At 38.2% G+C, this 20004-nt stretch overlaps 1 protein-coding gene across 1 annotated transcript in view; it reads left to right on the top strand.

The window, feature by feature from the left end:
• Window positions 1-12812, top strand: part of LOC126163560 (uncharacterized) — a 94919-nt gene extending 82107 nt beyond the window's left edge. The window contains exons 5-6 of the mRNA XM_049920181.1: window positions 7015-7144; window positions 12627-12812. Of these exons, the coding sequence (XP_049776138.1) occupies window positions 7015-7144; window positions 12627-12812 (316 nt within the window). The remainder of the gene's footprint in view (window positions 1-7014; window positions 7145-12626) is intronic.
• Window positions 12813-20004: the final 7192 nt, after the last annotated feature.

Raw genomic sequence — 20004 nt, forward strand, 5'->3', positions numbered from 1 at the left:
TGGTAGCAGAACTGGCATAAGGTGCCCATGCACAGTCTGCAAATAGTGCTTCTTGCGACACCACAATTTCAGCACACATCAAGCTGTCAGCAAGATGACATAGTAATGCAGCAATCATTAACTATGCATCAGTATTGTCTAAGCGACAACCTGTAACACGTACGTCCCAGCTAATATCTACATCTACATCGACATTCTGCAAATCACATTTAAGTGCCTGGTAGAGGCTTCATCGAACCACCTTCACAATTCTCTATTATTCCAATCTTGTATAGTGCGCAGGAAGAATGAACAGCTAAATATTTCTGTACAAACTCTGATTTCCCTTATTTTATCATGGTGATAGTTTCTTCCTATGTAGGTCAGTGTCAACAAAACATTTTTGCATTTGGAGCAGAAAGTTGGTGATTTGAATTTTGTGAGAAGATTCTGTTGCAATGAAAAATGCCTTACTTTTAATGATGTCGAGCCCAAATCCTGTGTATCATTTCAGTGACACTCTCTCCCATATTTCATGATAATACAAAATGTGCTGCCCTTCTTTGAACTTTTTCAATATACTCCATCAGTCCTATCTGGTAAGGATCCCACACTGTGCAGCAGTATTCTTAAAGAGGACAGACAAGCATAGTGTAAGCAGTCTCCTTAGTAGATCTGTTACATTGTCTAAGTGTCCTGCCAATAAAATGCTGTCTTTGTTAGCCTTCCCCCCACAACATTTTCTATGTGTTCCTTCCAATTTAAGTTGTTCGTAATTGTAATTCCTAGGTATTTAGTTGAATTTATGGCCTTTATATTAGATTGATTTATTGTGTAGTCGAAGTTTAATGGATTCCTTTTAGCACTCATCTGGAAGACCTCACACTTTTCGTCATTTATAGTCAACTGCCAATTTTCACACCATTCAGATATCTTTTCTAAATCGTTTCGCAGTTTGTTTTGATCTTCTGATGACTATATTAGTCAGTAAATGTCAACGTCATCTGCAAACAACCTAAGACAGCTGCCCAGATTCCTAAATCATTTATATAGTTAAGGAACAGCAAAGGGCCTATAACGCTACCTTGGGGAGCACCAGAAATCACTTCTGTTTTACTCGATGTCTTTCCATCAATTACTACAAACTGTGACCTCTCTGACAGGAAGTCACAAATCCAGTCACATAACTAAGATGATAGCACACAATTTCACTACAAGCTGCTTGTGTGTACAGTGCGAACTTCATGCGAATAAAGAGCTAGTTGTGTTTCACAAGAACGATGTTTTCTAAAGTCATGTTGACCATGTCAAAAGACTGTTTTCTTTTAGGTAATTCATAATGTTTGAACACAATATATGTTCCAAAATCCTGCTGCATATTGGCGTTAATGATAAGGATCTGTAATTAAGTGGATTACTCCTATTACCTTTCTTGAATATTGGTGTGACCTGTGCAACTTTCCAGTCTTTGGGTACAGATTTTTCATCAAGCAAATGGTTGTATATGGTTGTTAAGTATGGAGCTAATTCACCTACTCTGAAAGGATCCTAATTCGTATAAAGTCTGGACCAGAAGAATTGCTTTTATTAAGTGATTTAAGTTGTTTCACTACACCAAGGATCTCTACTTCTACATTACTCATGTTGGCAGCTGTTCTTGATTTAAATTCTGGAATATTTACTTTGTTTTCTTTTGTGAAGGCATTTCAGAAGGCTGTGTTTAATAATTATGCTTTGGCAGCACTGTGTTCAATAGTTTCTGCTATCGTGCAGAGAAGGCATTGAATGTGTCTTGCCGCTAACATACTTCACATATGACCATAATTTCTTTGGATTTTCTGCCAGGTTTTGAGACAAAGCTTCATTGTGGAAACTGTTATGAGCATCTTGCATTGAAGTCCACGCTATATTTTGAGCTTCTGTAAAAGATTGCTAATCTTGGGGATTTTGCAACTGTTTAAATTTGGCATGTTTGCTTCGTTGTTCCTGCAACAGTGTTCTGACACGTTTTGTGTACCAAGGAGGATCAGCTTATTGTTTGTTAATTTATTTGGTATAAATCTTTCAATTACTGCTGATACTATTTCTCTGAATTCAAGCCACATTTGATCTACACTTATAATATTAATTTGGAAGGAATGGAGATTGTCTCTCAGGAAGGTGTCAATTGAATTTTTATCTGCCTTTTTGAATAGGTATATTTTTCGTTTATTTTTGGAGGATTTTGGGGTTACAATATTCAGTCTCACTATGACAACCATGTGTTCACTAATCCCTGTATCCATTTTGATGCTCATTACTAAATCAGGATTATTTGTTGCTAAAAGGTCAAGTGTGTTTTCACAACCATTTACTATTTGCGTACACTCATGAACCAATTGCTTGAAATAATTTTCAAAGAATGTGTTTAGCACAATTTCAGATGATGTTTTATGCCTACCTTCACCAACATATTGAGGGTAAATTAAAGTCACCACTAACTATGGTCGTGTGAATGTGGTACATATTTGAAATCAAACTCAAGTTTTCCTTGAACCTTTGAGCAACTGTATCATTTGAATTGGGAGGTCGGTAAATGGATCCAATTATTATTTTATTCCAGTTGCCAACAGTGAGCTTTGCCCATGCTTACTCACAGGAACTACCTATTTCAATTTCGCGATAAGATAAACTACTTCTAACAGCAACAAACACACCACCGCCATCCATGTTTAGCCTGTCCTTTTGGAACACCGTAAGGTTCTTCAAAAAATTGTTGGCTGAGCTTATCTCCAGCTTTAGCCACCTTTCAGTGCCTATAATGGTTTGAGCATCAGTGCTTTCTATTAGCGCTTGGAGCTCTGGTACTTTCCCAACACAGCTACGACAATTCACAACTGTTATACTGATGGTTCCTGTAACTACGTTCTTCCTGTGTTCAGCCTGCACCCTTTGTGACTGAAGCCCTTCTTGTGTTTTCCCGAGATGCTCTAACCTAAAAGGGGTGTGTGGTTCAATGAGCATCAGGATGAGTTCACCATACTCCCCTGGCCACCAGACTCCATGGATTTGAGCCCAACTGAGAACTGTGGAACCACCTTGCTCGGGCTGTTCATGCTTTGGATTCTGAACTAAGAAACCTAATGCATCTGGCCATACACGAGAGTTAGCATGGCTCCACATCCTCATTGACACTCTTGCTGCATGGCAAGCCATGGTTGGTGCTGCAACAGGTGGTTATTCAGGTTTTTGACAAGTAGTATAAGTTTCTGAATGGAATTTCCCTTGTTATACAATTACTAAACTTTTTTACTTAATTAATTCTGTTATTTTTACAATATCCTTTGTGATACAAAAAGCTTTGCTAGTATCTCTGAAACATGCATCCCTTTCTCTCTTCAAAAGTGAGTATTTGGCACTGCAACTAAATCACATATCAAGATGGACAAGCCATTCTGTAATTGCATTACACTCCATGTCTAGCTTTAGCAATAGTTTTCTAAACATGGTAGGCCGTTTTTGAACTATCCAACCCAACCCTCTAATAGATTTTACAACACTAAACATCTTACTGATAACATAGCAAGAAGCTTTTAAAAAATTAATGTTATAAGCACCACTAATGAAAAGTATGGATGACACATTTTGTGCAGCGGGTAAAATCAAAGATTGTCCAATCATGTTATACGAAATCCATTCTTTGTTAAATAATGGACAGTCACAATTTTGCAACCAACATGAAATTGGTAGCTGTCATAATGTGTAGTATAAAAATTTGTAAAGTAACAATTTGCCACAATTCCTCTGATTTAATGTGCATTTTCTTTGTCAGAACTAATACTCAAGTTTGTATCTACTAATCTACTATCACATTACATCATCGACCTGCAGCCCATCCTACACATCACTTTCCTGTCTGACTATGATGTAATTAAGGATGTTGTGCCACATAGTAGTCAATGATTTAATTGTTAAGTGCAACTAATAGCATATAAATCTCTGTTGAACGTAAAAGAATTAATTTACAAGATTTAAACATGATTCCATCTCAAGTATGGCCATATGGTTGTTTCATTCATCATGTAAAAATAGTGAAATAAACAGAACACACCACAGAAGTGATGTGTAATTGTGACACCTACTTGATAAATATGAGAGCTTTACAGAGACCATACCGTGGAGGCTTTTATGACTGGTTGTTTTAATTGCTGCTGAATCTCCTGGGTTGTATGGTCATTGTTGTTGTTGTGGTCTTCAGTCCTGAGACTGGTTTGATGCAGCTCTCCATGCTACTCTATCCTGTGAAAGCTTCTTCATCTCCCAGTACCTACTGCAACCTACATCCTTCTGAATCTGCTTAGTGTGTTCATCTCTTGGTCTCCCTCTACGATTTTTACCCTTCACGCTGCCCTCCAATACTAAATTGGTGATCCCTTGATGCCTCAACACGTCCTACCAACCGATCCCTTCTTCTAGTCAAGTTGTGCCACAAACTTCTCTTCTCCCCAATCCTATTCAATACTTCCTCATTAGTTATGTGATCTACCCATTTAATCTTCAGCATTCTTCTGTAGCACCACATTTCAAAAACTTCTATTTTCTTCTTGTCCAAACTATTTATCGTCCATGTTTCACTTCCATACATGGCTACACTCCATACAAATACCTTCAGAAATGACTTCCTGACACTAAAATCTATACTCAGTGTTAACAAATTTCTCTTCTTCAGAAACGCTTTCGTTGCCATTGCCAGTCTACATTTTATATTGTCTCTACTTCGACCATCATCAGTTATTTTGCTCCCCAAACAGCAAAATTCCTTTACTATTTTAAGTGTCTCATTTCCTAACCTAATTCCCTCAGCATCACCTGACTTAATTCAACTACATTCCATTATCCTTGTTTTGCTTTTGTTGATGTTCATATTATACCCTCCTTTCAAGACACTATCCATTCCATTCAACTGCTCTTCCAAGTCTTTTGCTGTCTCTGACAGAATTACAATGTCATTGGTGAACCTCAAAGTTTTAATTTCTTCTCCATGGATTTTAATACCTATTCCAAATTTTTCTTTCGTTTCCTTCACTGCTTGCTCAATATACAGATTGAATAACATTGGGGAGAGACTACAACTCTGTCTCACTCCCTTCCCAACCACTGCTTCCCTTTCATGCCCCTCGACTCTTATAACTGCCATCTGGTTTCTGTACAAATTGTAAATAGCCTTTCGCTCCCTGTATTTTACCCCAGCCACCTTCAGAATTTGAAAGAGCGTATTCCAGTCAACATTGTCAAAAGCTTTCTGTAAGTCTACAAATGCTAGAAACGTAGGTTTGCCTTTCCTTAATCTAGCTTCCAAGATAAGTCGTAGGGTCAGTATTGCCTCACGTGTCCCAACATTTCTACAGAATCCAAACTGATCTTCCCCGAGGTCGGCTTCCACTAGTTTTTCCATTCTTCTGTAAAGAATCCGTGTTAGTATTTTGCAGCTGTGACTTATTAAACTGACAGTTCGGTAATTTTACATTTGTCAACACCTGCTTTCTTTGGGTTTGGAATTATTATATTCTTCTTGAAGTCTGAGGGAATTTCGCCTGTCTCATACATCTTGCTCATCAGGTGGTAGCGTTTCGTCAGGACTGGCTCTCCCAAGGCTGTCAGTAGCTCTAATGGAATGTTGTCTACTCCCGGGACCTTGTTTCGACTCAGGTCTTTCAGTGCTCTGTCAAACTCTTCACGCAGTATTATATCTCCCATTTCATCTACATCTATATCCTCTTCCATTTCCATAATACTGTCCTCAAGTACATCGCCCTTGTATAGACCCTCTATATACTCCTTCCACCTTTCTGCTTTCCCTTCATTGCTTAGAACTGGGTTTCCACCTGAGCTTTTGATATTCATACAAGGTGGTTCTCTTTTCTCTGAAGGTATCTTTAATTTTCCTGTAGGCTGTATCTATCTTACCCCTAGTGAGATAAGCCTCTACATCCTTACATTTGACCTCTAGCCATCCCTGCTTAGCCATTTTGCACTTCCTGTCGATCTCATTTTTGAGACGTTTGTATTCCTTTTTGCCTGCTCCATTTACTGCATTTTTATATTTTTCTCCTTTCATCAATTAAATTCAGTTTTTCTTCTGTCACCCACGGATTTCTACTAGCCCTCGTATTTTTACCTATTTGATCCTCTGTTGCCTTCACTACTTCATCCCTCAAAGCTACCCATTCTTCTTCTTCTGTATTTCTTTCCCCCATTCCTGTCAATTGTTCCCTTATGCTCTCCCTGAAACTCTGTACAACCTCTGCTTTAGTCAGTTCATCCAGGTCCCATCCCCTTAAATTCCCACCTTTTTGCAGTTTCTTCAGTTTTAATCTACAGGTCATAACCAATAGATTGTGGTCAGAGTCCACATCTGCCCCTGGAAATGTCTTACAATTTAAAACCTGGTTCCTAAATCTCTGTCTTACCATTATATAATCTATCTGAAACCTTTTAGTATCTCCAGGTTTCTTCCATGTATACAACCTTCTTTCATGATTCTTGAACCAGGTGTTAGCTATGATTAAGTTGTGCTCTGTGCAAAATTCTACCAAGTTGTATGGTCATGATCTGTGAAACTTTTTTGGGGTGGTGGGAGGGGGGGGGGGGGCACCACTAAAGATGTTCAATGCAGCTGAAGACAAAGCAACAGAACAAAAATGTTTTGTGGAGTACAACTACGTATCTCAGAAGATAAAAAAAAAAAGAGAAAAAAAAGTGAGCCATGCCGCAAGAATTTTCATTCACGAGTGAAAGAGTCATTGTTAGGATTGTCTTCCATTTCTGCAGACAACAGAGATATTTATAAAACTGTGTGATTAGTCACTTTTCTATGTAATTCCCCTGGGTAGAACAGGGAGAAGGAAAATAAAACAGGTATGAGGTATCTGCTGATATGCACGGCTCAGGAACATGTATGGTATAGATATTACTCATATGGTAGATCATGTATGTTCCTCTGATTGAAAGTAATGTGAAGAAGAAAAGTTAAGCAATGACTAATTTATTTTTTAGAATCAAGGTTGAATCACAGCTACTTACCGTGCTAAGCAAATATGATGCTGACATAGGTGATCTGCAGAATGAATTGGATGAACTTATGGAGGGCTTCAATGAAGAGAAACGACAGATGAGAGAGCTACAGGTAAGATAATTTTATATATTTTTAATTAATTTAAGCTAATTTTGCATGAATTGTGCATAGATTTTTTATATAAATTATGTTGATTTAAACCTCGGACTGCCTAATTATTCAGAAGACCTGTAGCTTAGTCTGTAAATTGTGCTGTATCCCAGAGGTTCAATATTTTTGTGGAACACACTCTTCTATTTTCATAGTGCAATTATTTTTACAAATAGGCTCTGTTCTTTTTCAAATTTTATCATACATTTACTGTAGTTTTTCTGTGAATACTGTAATGCTCCTGACTTTACGTTGGCTAAATGAAATGTATGTTATACCAGAATGTATTTAATGGAGTGAAGGAAAATGAATAAAAGTCTGCAAATGTAAGAACAAATTTCTTACTGAAAGAATAAATCAACATAGCAAGATGAATGAAAACTACAATAAAAATTTGGTAATTTTTTTCCCAAACTAAGTCTTTCACTTTGCAGTGTTTTAAAACTTCCTTGAAGGATTCAGATCTGAACCCTTGCCTTTTAATGGGCAATGTTCTTACTGGTTGAAGTGGCCCTCCCTCACAACTCTACTTCTACTCATCCCTCTCTCTTATCTTCTAAACTTCACAGTGCTCCTGCACCCCTTGCTGGAAGAAAGGATTGTGCAGAGAAATAGCTTAACCACTGCCTAGGTTATTGTTTCCATTAAAAATCTCTCACAGAACAGTGTGTTATGTTTTGAAACTCCCTGCTAGGTTAAAACTGCATGCCAGCCTGGGAAAGGAAAGATTCCAGATTTGAGCTCTGGTCCAGAATACAATTCCTGAAGTCCCTGTCCTACGGTCTTGCTTATGGCATGGTATTCTCTTTGCACTTGTTCCACAAATGTAGAACTGATGACCTCTTCGTTCCATCAGTTAACTTCTACACATCCAACTGAGCATGAGCCCACACCACTGATGTCTCTTATCTTTCCATATACATAGGATACACACATCACTTGGTCCTAATTATTTTTAGTAGACCTTCTCTTTCCTTACAGTAGTGGAAAGAAACTCCAGAGGAGCAGTCATTCATTGAGTTTTGGGGTTCTCGGAAAGGGCTTTTAAAAAGCGTTTGACATGATGTCCACAAAATACTGATATGAAAAGTGGAAAACTATATCATTGAAAGACAACCAGGAGAACAGAGACTATCATATCTTCACAATAAGAAATAGTATGACTCATACCAGTCAGAAACCAAAACCACCATCACATATGGCATGCTAAGGGATTGGTAATGGGGCCATTGCTGTTCTACATCTAAATCTACATACATACTCTGCAAGCCATCATACGGTGCATGGTGGAGGGTACCTGGTACCACTACTAGTCATTTTCCTTCCAGTTCCACTCACACCTGAATAAAGGAAAAATGACTGTCTATATGCCTGCACATGAGCCCCAAATTTCTCGTATCTTATCTTTGTGGTCCTTAAGCAAAATGTAGTTGTTGGCACTAGGATTGTTCTGCATTCAGCATCAAATGCTGGTTCTCTAATTTTTCTCAATAGTGTCCCTTGAAAAGAACATTGCATTCCCTCCAGGAACTCCCTTACGAGTTCCTGAAGCATCTCCATAACATTTCTGTGTTGTTCAAACCTATCAGTAACAAATTTAACAGCCTACCTCTGACACCTTCCCTTAACCCAACCTGGTGCATATCCCAAACACTTGAGCAATACTCAAGAACAGGCTGCACCAGAATCCTATAAGTGGCCCCCCTTTACAGATGAACCACACTCTCCTAAAATTCTCCCAGTAACCAAGTTGACCATTCACCTTTCCTACCACAATCTTCACACGCTTCTTCCATTTCATATCACTTTACAACATTATGGCCAGATATTTAAATAATGCAACTGTGTCAAGCAGGACACTACTAATGCTATACCTAAACATTATGGCTTTGTTTTATCTACCCATCTGCATTAACTTACATTTTTCTACATTTAGATCCGTTTGTGAATGATACAGGTGTGGAAGAGACACAGAAGAAAATATTGTGTGCAGGAGGTGACAATACTGAACAGTGACCAAAATGTGCAAAAGCATATATTTCTGCTAACATTACAGCTCAATGACAATTTCCTGTGACATTCTTGTTGCTATGTTTCCCCTTTCCTTACGTTTTACTTTCTTATGTAGCATTTTCCTTCTTTTCCTGCTTTCTTTGAGTGTGTGCTTTAGTTTTCTTAGGTCTGTCCACATTCGTTCCTTTTAATGTGTGTCAGGGCGCTGATGTCCTCGATGTTGAGCGCCCATAAGCCCCAACACACCACCACCACCACCACCACCGCCTCTTTGAAAACAAACCGATTGTAATCATGAAACAGACTATGTATGTGGTGTTCAGAAAAAAGGGAACTTTGTGCTGCTGGATTTTGCGGTGGATAATACAAAGGTGGAAGAAGTAAAATCCACTAGAATCCTAGGTATTACTGTGGATAAATAGCTGAAATGGAAACAGCATATTAATTCTGTCTGCTAGAAACTCAGATTTATCATATTCATAATGAAGCAGCAATGACAATATGCAGGCAAATAGCTTCTGTGCAGAGTATACCATGGACTGTTCGAACTGCACCTGCAGTATTGAGTGACAGTGTAGGGAAACTAAGACATTCAAAAACCATTGACATGATTGTCTGGATCCATTGTTTACTACATGTCAGGTGAGAAAAGTGAAAGTTGGGTTTTGCATAACCAAAGGTCTTTGGACTCCCATGATGATTGGCATTAGAGATGTCGTATCACAGTGAGAGGACAAAATTATAATCCATGGAACATGCGAACAACTATAGTCAGGCTGCTGAAAGAACATCCATAATAATTCATGCTCATGGAGCACACTGTGTGGAAGGGATACTGCAGTGCCAATCTGAGCTCCAGAATTCTTAACCGTTGACATGATGACAGTGCCTCATTGCCACCCTGACAACTCAAGGTCACACATGGTGTTGTACATAGTGGCTGCAAAGCTTTTGCCACAGATAATGAATCACCAATTCACTTCACATTGGTGTAAAGTGTTAATTTGAAACATATGTGATGTAGCCTCTGTCTCAACCTGCAGGAAAGTAGTCAGGGATGCTACCTTAAAGTTTCGGTCTTGTGAACTTGCACATAATATACAATGATATTTTGATGGAATTCTACAGGAAGCAACTGCTGCTCTTTTGACTTCAGCAGTAATTTTCAAGAAGCTGGATTTGGTGACATACATATGACTATTATGTGTGGAAAGAATATCTCACCAGGAAGAAGCACTTGTCTCACTACGAGACACTGAGTCATTTTTCAGAGGGAAAACCAGACCATCAGTTCTATTAAAGAGGATAGGGTTTCAATGGAAAACATTTTATTGAAGAGTTCTCATGAATGGGAGGATATTGTTGCCTGGAGATGCTGTTCTTTGATGAAAGTATCTAAACCTCTTCTGGTCTGACAAAACTTGGGTGATTGCAGTTTTTGGCCCCAGGACAATAAAATCTTGCTTCTTTATGCAGTCTTAGCCCAGGACAATTTAAAACCAATGGAATTGTGCTTTTCATACGATTTTCAGCCTAAGGACAATTAAAAACTGATTTTTCCATCTGATGTGGTACAAGTTTGCTGTGGTGGAGGGGCAGGGGCTTACCTAACTAACAACACGGCAACTGTTGACTGCGGAATGTGAGCAATCATGTACAGTGAACAGTATGGATGGTATAATGTGCAACTCAAAGCAAAGACATAAAATATTGCAATTTGTCTGTCATTTGTAGCCAACCTCATTTATGTTAAGGCACTTAGAGCGCCATTCATTGGTAAGATATATATATATATTTTTTTTTTTTTTTTTTTTTTTTTTTTTTTTTTTTTTTTTTTTTTTTTTTTTTTTCCCCACACATCAATGATACGCCATTCAGCTTTTACATCAGTCTTTCTACAGCATTTTGAAACTGGAACTTTAATTATGGACACCTGGTATATCTGTTGGCTGGCTGTAGCTCATTTTTGAAATCTGACTCTTCACTTATTTACTTCACTTTTTTACATTTTCATATAAACCACTTCTCTGTATCAATGTACATCAATCACAGGGTGTATCAAAAAGAATCATCTGATTTAAAAAATCATAATTATGATGTTAATTGAGATATGTGCATGAACAACATACTGTTGGAAAGAGCAAACTCTCGAGTTCACATGGTTCCTTCTAGGTAGCAGCAATGTGCACCCACTTCAGTTCTAGTAAAAATGGTGTCAGGACAACAGAAAGCATTTTGTGTTCTATGTTTTGTGCAATGCTGGTCAGTAATAACTGTTCATCATGACTTTCATACTAGGTGTGGCATGGATCCTCCTACAACACAGAGCATTACACAATGGTATGAACAATTCCGAGAAACAGGTTGTTTGTGTAAAGGCAAATCGCTGGATCATCCCCCGAGAGTCTGACACAGACTTGGAATGTATCCACCATATTTTCACAAGCATTCCACAGTAATCCATTCACCGAGCAGCTCGACAACTCAACATGCCCCTGATGTCAATCTCACATTTGCTGCGCCGACGTTTAGACATGAAACCATACAAAATTCAGCTAGTGCAAGCTCTTCATAAAGGTGACATACAACATGTGAAGTGCTGTAATTTCATTCTCAGCAAAATGCAGGATGACAGTTTTCTTCCATGTTTAGTGTTTAGTGATGAGGCAACATTCCATTTAAATGGAAAGCTGCACCATCATAATGTGAGAATAGGTGGTATGGAAAAACCACATGAAGTTGTACAGCATGAGAGGGACTCTCCAAAATGTAATGTGTTTTGTGCAGTTTTATGGGAAAAGGGGTAATGTCCATTTTTCTTTGCCGAGAACACTGTTGCAGGAAGCACACATCTCAGTATGCTTGAGAACTTCCTTTTTCCACAGTTGGAGACTGATTCAGACGACTTCATTTACCAACAGGAGAGGGCACCGTCACGCTGGCATCTGGAAGTGTGTGAATTTTTAAATCAGAGGGTTACTAAATGATGGATTGGTCACACTGGACCAAATGATTCAGCCTTACATTACTGGCCTCCAAGATGACCGATCCTTACAGTATGTGATCATTTCTTGTGGGGGTTTAGAAACGACTCTGTTTCTGTGCCTCCATTTCCAACAACAATGAGACATCACATAACAGCTGTGGAAGCTATAACTCAAGACATGCTTGCTGCAGTGTGGGAACAATTTGAATACTACATTGACATATGCCATGCATCTCAAGGGGAGCACATTGAACATATATGAAAAGGTATGAAAAAAGTCTTTTGAGTTATCTGTTCATCAAAAAAACACAATTCATTGTATATGTTTATTGGTTTCAGAAATATAGACGTGCCAAACCGGATGATTCTTTTTGATACACCCTGTATTTTTTAATTATGTAGAGTGGAATTTGTTTACGAAACAATCTAATAATGAATTTTCAGGAACGATTTGATATACAGGAAGTGGAATATATCAGACTAATGACTCAAAAAGCTGAAGAAGAACGTATTGAACATGAACGAAGAGTAAACTTTTTCACAACAAGTCGAGCAGCACGCATCATTCAACGTGCGTGGAGAAAATACATACGTAGGAAACGTCGACGTAAAGGGAAGAGAAGAAAATAAAAATTGTTAAACAGCACAAAATAATAAACATTTTTTATTGTTTTGTAAAGAAAGATGTATTACAGGAGATAAAAAACATAATACTTATGGTGCTGATTTTTGTTTCTTTTACTTCCATTTCTCTTTCTTTCTTCGTGTATCTCCTCCTCCTATTTCATTATGTAACCTGTTGATTCTCCAACAATTCATAACAAAATAATATTAATTGTGCAATATTTGTCTTTATGGAACACTTAACATTTTATCAAATATATTTTCTGTTTTGTGAATAGATTGTCAGGAGCCTGAAAATTGTTTTTACATTATTTAGTTTTTAGTTTATATACAATATATTTAACTGATAAAAGATGAATATTTAAAAATCCAGCAAATAAAGTAAGCAAAACGGAATACAGATATCTTAAAAATGTGAAGGACAGAAAGCGCAAAATGACTACGCTATAAGACAGACGGAAGGTCGTATGTTTTGGAAGAAAGATAGATGCAGCGCCATATTGGATATGGAATGGTGGTGGACACCATCCCCCCTCCCCATTTTTTTTCCTTGGGGTACATCGTCCGCTTGCTACTTTATATGTAGAACATTGTCTTACTACAACAATTCACTTTCATCATCTCTCTTACATAAATTATTCTCTGTGCTTGATTATGGCTCATAGAACATGTTCTCTGTGTTGTCAGCTGAGTATTGGTAAATAGGCTAGACAAATAATGCAATAAAAAAAGAACAATGAGCTTGTGTTTAGCACAACATATTTTGTAGCAAAAAAGTATCAAATCAAATTTAGACTTTCACAAGATTATGGATTTGCAAATTTAAAATGCTCTCCACATGGACAAAACATTGCATAGTAAACTCAGTTGTGCTAAGATGACAGACTGCATTGTGCACAGTATGAGGAAGAAGCTCTATTCATCCATAATACCAAACGATTCCAAGATATCTGTATCATTGATTACTCTATGTCTGTGGCTTCACAGTCAGTTTTAATAGTATATTTAAGGTCAGAAATTTGTGATGGTAATGTAAAAACCTTCTGCTTGGATATCATTGATGTGGTATCACATATTGATACCAGCTCATGGCATATTGAGGTTGGCAACAGAATGGCAAGTTTCTGTTTGACGATGATAGTGGTTGCACAGTATCTGGTGGACCCAATGGTGTGTGTCCACTGGGCCCGGTGGCTGACAGCAGCCGTTCAGCCCACTTGTGTTTGGAGCCACTTTGCCAGATGATGCCATGCAGACACCGTCATTCACTCTTTTGTGCAGGAGGCCTCTTTCGTGTTCATCTTGATGATCTGGACTCCATTTCTTGCGCAATATTTGTAATGCTTCATTTTCTGGGAGAAATACAAGTTAAGTGAATCTTCTCTTTGTCGTGGTAACCTGTCCAGCTTTCCTGTGATGACAGCTGCCACACCCTCTGTAGCCCACGTCTCCTTACTGCTGTGCACAAAGTCATACACAACAACTGAACTTGAAAAAACAGATACAGTAACAATAGAAACTGAACATTTAAAATGTGTATTGAAGTATGGTTTTTCTTCAAGTTATTTGAATGACAATTTGATTGGAACGTGCAGAGATGGTGCTGGTGTAATGCTAGGTTGAAATCCAGGTATTTTAGGATGGCTTAAGAACAAGTACTACAAACTATTCAAATAGCAATGTTTTGCCACCAAACTGAATTAGGGGTTGCTGATGCAACTGAGGAGGTTCCTGGTGTCAATCATATTACCATTTTTTTTACAAGCTGTGTGCATTGTACCATCAAAAGAATCAACATGGATTGTCAGCTGTTGCACAAGAGATAGGCGCAGAACTTAAGAAGACATTTACAGTAATCTCAGTAGTTTTGGGTGGCCTCAAGCTTTAGAGAAGTGCAAGCATTGTGGAAGTCCTACCAGGCTCACCTTAATAGATGTTCAAATGACATTACTAGAAAACCAGATGTAAGGGAAGAGATCAAGGAATTGCAGAGAAGACAATCAAGCCCCAAGTTCATGTACAACACTCCACTGTTTTCTGATCTTCTAGAGGAGATTAGTATCCTCTATCCTCTCACAGTATTTGGAAAAGGACAGTGCTAATATTCCCTCTTCATACAGACCCATTTATGAGGTCAAAAAGAGCCATCGAACAACTGAAGGAAATGCCAGGTACTTGCAGGAAAGAAGCAGAAAAAGCTATTTAAGAAGTGTGCTACAAAGACATTTCTCTCATCGCTGAAGACGACACGTCTCCATTCGTCCCTCCATTCACGCCTGTCGCGACACCACTGGAGGCGGGCTGCACGATGTTGGGGCGTGAGCGGAAGACGGCCTAACGGTGTGCGGGACCGTAGCCCAGCTTCATGGAGACGGTTGCGAATGGTCCTCGCCGATACCCCATATTTCACTGGTTCCCAGAGGATAATCAAGCAGAATGACTACCCAAATTAATAGAAAACAGTTCTGTCAGAGCCTTAGTGACCTTAGTGACAATTTGAAGCATAGGATAATTTCAAATGACAATGAAAAATTCAAATCCTTAATGAAAGAGATTGATATTTTGGGCAGTGAAAAATGGCCCTATGACAGTGCAAACCCATGGCAACAAGGGAAGTAAACTCTAAGAAAAATGTGATTGGTTCCTTCTTTTGTTTACAAATGGAAGAGAAAGTTTCAGAGGTTATCTAGAGAACTGTTGAGAGAACATTCCTGAAATCAGTTTTTATTTGTGTTGATATGCTCTGGGACATTACAGTTGATTAATTGCTAATGTTCCAAACACTTTCTGACATAACATCTGCTTTTTTAAAAGAAAATCATATCATTAAAAGAAAATGACTTTATGTAAATTGCAACTGTTGAAGCGACAAACTTGCTAAGTACCAAACTTGACAAAATGTGGACGGTCTATATGGTTGGTCCATCTCAGGATACTTAACTTGAAATCTGTCCATTGGTGTGGAGTTCTTCCTAAATGGATTATGGAACAGGTAGGCCTTTATACTTTTCGTTGCATTTTTACTGCATGAAGTGACATACGTGGTGCATCACAAAACCTCTGATCAGCATGGAAGCCCAGCAAGCTGACTTTCATTCTTATATACCTTTATAAACCATTTGTACATTGTTAAAGTTACATATTTGATATTACAATTAAAAGTTGCCACAATAAATTGCTTTAACATGCATACAAAATAGTTCAGATACAATTGTCAGTTTTAGGCATACAATTTGGCCAAATCACAATGTTTCACATGTTATTTCAAGTATTTTAGTCAACATATGAAAATGAGCAACATTGATTACATTATTTCATTACATAAATACAAGAATTTCCAGTGCTCCTACCAGTTGACCAAATTCTATAAATCACATTTGTTGATGTTTCATAGTTATTTATATTTTATATCATCCACAAGGTGGACATTCATTGTTCTAACATTAATTGAAACCTGAGTGATTACATCCCCTAAATGAACTAACAGTAAGTTGTATCGATCAGTGTAATATGCTTCCAAAACTGGTTTGTTGCTTATCAATACCCCCATCCATGAAGAAAGTTTCACATCACAAGGATGTGGAGGACTCTTCCAGGTAGTCCACATACCAGAGAACTAATAAGTACAAAATCAAAATTTGGAAACACAAATGAATACAAAAGATAAAACTTACACAGGTACATAATATTGAACATTTTAGCATTACATGTATTCTGTGAGGAAAAAGTAATTTTAGCCATCCAAGCCTATAACATTTCATAATCTGACTCATTGTTATTTTGCATTTTAGCAGGTAATTATCTCTTCAAACATATCATATGTCATTTAGTCCTCAAAAAAACTACACAAATCACTTTTTCTGTCAAACAAAGCACTTACATTGAACAATATATTTCTTTATAGGTAATTGACAATACAGTAAGAAACATCATGCAGACAACACACAATGAAATACATAAAGATAAAATGAAACCCAGTATCAACTACAGTTATGTATGGAAAAAGACAAGCCTAACCTAGTAATGCTGATGCAATTCTTTATAGACTGAGCATTTATAAAAATATGTACATAACATTTTTATTCAATCATGTATAGTACTTACTTCTGTCGCATACTAAAAATACTTACCATGAAGTGACAAATGTCATGGAATAGCAATATGTACATTTACTGAGAGCAGTAGTATCACATGCACAAGGTACAAAAGGGCAGTGTAATGACTACCACAGTATGTGAAAAGTTTCTCACAAAGTAACTGCGTACAATTTTCATCAAGAAGCAAGTCCACAACGAAAGCTAGTAACACTACTTACTAGCTGTCAATGTGGACTTGCTTCTTGATGAAAATTATTGTACACTGTTATTATTGTGCAAAATTTTTTCATATTATGGTGTGTTTAAAAGAGCAAATTACTTTTGTTCAAATTATGATATAAGTTTCCTGCTGTTTATGCCAGCTAAGCCTGATAATGGTCATTGACTGAAACTAGTAGCGAATTATGCATAATAAATGATCTGAGGGTTTTCACCATTAATTTTATGAACTGATCATTGACTGGAAATGGTTATGTTTGGGTACTTGCACCCAACAATTATGGAATTCTTATGGATGAGAATGCACCATGCCACATGGCCACAGTTGTTTGTGATTGGTTTGAAAAACATTCTAGACAATTCTAGTGAATGGTTTAGCCACCCAGATTGCCCAACAGGAATCCCATCGAACACTTACCAAACATAATCAAGAGAAAATCCTGCACTGGCAACACTTGTCAATGCTATAGATGCACCATGGCTCAATATTTCTGCAGGGAACTTCCAATGACTTGTTGAGTCCATGCCATATGAAGTTAGTGCACTGTGCTTGGCAAAAGAATGTTCAACATGATATTAGGAGGTATCCCATGACTTTCGTCACCTCAGTGTGTCTCTGTTCTGAACCTCTATAATAACTTTCAGACTCATACTTGGTGCACTTACATGTGCTATACTCATTGTCAATGAATCAATGATACATCATTACGCCTTTCTTCCTACAATGTCTTTTCATCAGCAATCATCGCCAATAAGAGTACTAATTATATAACAGTACAGTGTCACATTAGCACTATGATATGGCACATAAGATTGACTGAAAACTTAAAGTGGATTAGGTATATGATAATAACATGCTATGAAGTCTGTTCAAAAAATTATGGAACTTTGACCATAAAATTTTTCTACACTTACCTTTTACTTATTATGCATGGTCTTCTTCGAAATACTCTCCTCCATGATTGATACCCCACTCCCAAATGCCATTTCCACTTTGAGAAGCAGTCTTGGTATGCCTCTTGTTGGATTGCACAAAGCACGTCTCAAGTTTTCTTTCATCTCATCTATTGTTGCAAATCTTCATCATTTCAACAGGGTTTGCAACTTTGCAAATTAAAAAAAGTCTGCAGGAGCCAAGTCTGGAGAGTACAAAGAATGAGGCAGCATTGTGATTTCATTTTATGTGCAATAGTTATGCACCAATGAGGGTAAATGTGTGCTGCAAGAACCATGAATTGTCTCACCACATTTTAGGCCATTTCTTTCTCACATTTTCATGCAGGCTTTGCAACACGTCCCTGTAGTATCATCAATTAACAGATTGTCCCTGTGGCATGAATTCATAGTGAACTAATCCTTCAAAGAAAACTATCAGCACGGCTTTGACATTTGACATGACCTGACAAGCTCTTTTTGGTCTTGGAGAACCTTTGCTGACCCATTGTGAATATTGAACCTTGGTCTCAACATCACAACTGTAGACCCATGTCTCATTGCCAGTTACAATTCTCTTAAGGAATATCTCATTCTCATTTGTGCACTCCAAAAGCTTTTCACAGATTGTGCAGCGAAGGTCTTTCTTGTTTAGAGCTGTGGCACGAACTTGGTGGAAACTTGATGCCCTCCAAGATGCTGTGTCGGGATTTCATGACATGATCCTACTGAAATGTTACATTCTTCTCAATCTCTTGGACAGTCAGACTTCGATTGGCACACACAATTTTGTAAACAGTCATCACATGTTTGCTGCTGGATCACGTTGTGCAAATGCCACAATATTTCCTCAGAGCAACTGTCCGACATCTTCAGGTGGTTCAACCTTGCTCATGGCTGGGTATGACTGATGGTATCCGCACACCAATGCCCCATTTTTAGAACATGTGCGCAAAGAATGTGCAGCTGCAGAAATTGTGCATGTGCAGTGATTTGCCATATTCAAACGCCCTCTGCCAAATATTGCAGAGCAGCTCTCCTGCGCGTGCACTGTACACTGCATTTGTCAACAGTGCAGCCAGACGCTACTCACCAATGGCCATACTAGTCCAGTGTTATGACGGGCCTGTTATCAAAGAATCTTGATTTTCGCATCGTGATTTAACAGCAGCCACTGCCGGGTTCCAGGCTGTGCTTAGTTGAAATCCTGTTTCCTTGTTGATGAGATTATTGGCTGTACAGATATATATTGCAGTCCCAGAAAGATGATGCCGGGGATAAAACTTGCATCTTTACATAAATCATATGATGTCCTGTATTCAGGCAGTGTTCCACAACTGCTGACTTTTCCAGTTGACGAAGGCGTGTATGATGCTTAAGTTCATCGCAGCGTTCTTGTACTGTGTGACATGTCTGGCCTATATACTCTGCACCACACTGACAAGGAATCTTGTACACACCACATTTCCTCAGTCCAAGGTCATCCTTAACTGAACCCAACAGGTTTATCAGGTTTGCAGATGGTTGAAAAACACACTTAAATCCGTTTCTTCTGAGGACTCTTTCCGACTCTTGACGACATGGCACCAAAATACGGCAAAAAGGCCATAGTGGTGGCTGTCTTTGTATCTTCATTCTGCTCCATAGATTGAACTTGCCTGGGCCTGAATGCATTATGTATCTATCTCTCAGAATAACCAGTTTGTCGGAACACTGTCTTCAAATGTTGTATTTCACTTGACAGGCTCTCAGGATCGGATACCACATATGCTCTGTGAACTAATGTACCTAATGCACTACCGCATTGTGCAGGATGATGGCAGCTTGTGGCCTGCAGATATAGATCTGTATGTGTTGGATTGTGGTAGACGCTGTGTCCCAAGGTTCCATCTGCTTTCCTTCATACCAAGAGACCAAGAAAAGGTAAAGTACCATCTTTTTCCACTTAC

Source organism: Schistocerca cancellata, chromosome 1, assembly GCF_023864275.1.
Source record: "Schistocerca cancellata isolate TAMUIC-IGC-003103 chromosome 1, iqSchCanc2.1, whole genome shotgun sequence".
Lineage (NCBI taxonomy): Eukaryota > Metazoa > Arthropoda > Insecta > Orthoptera > Acrididae > Schistocerca > Schistocerca cancellata.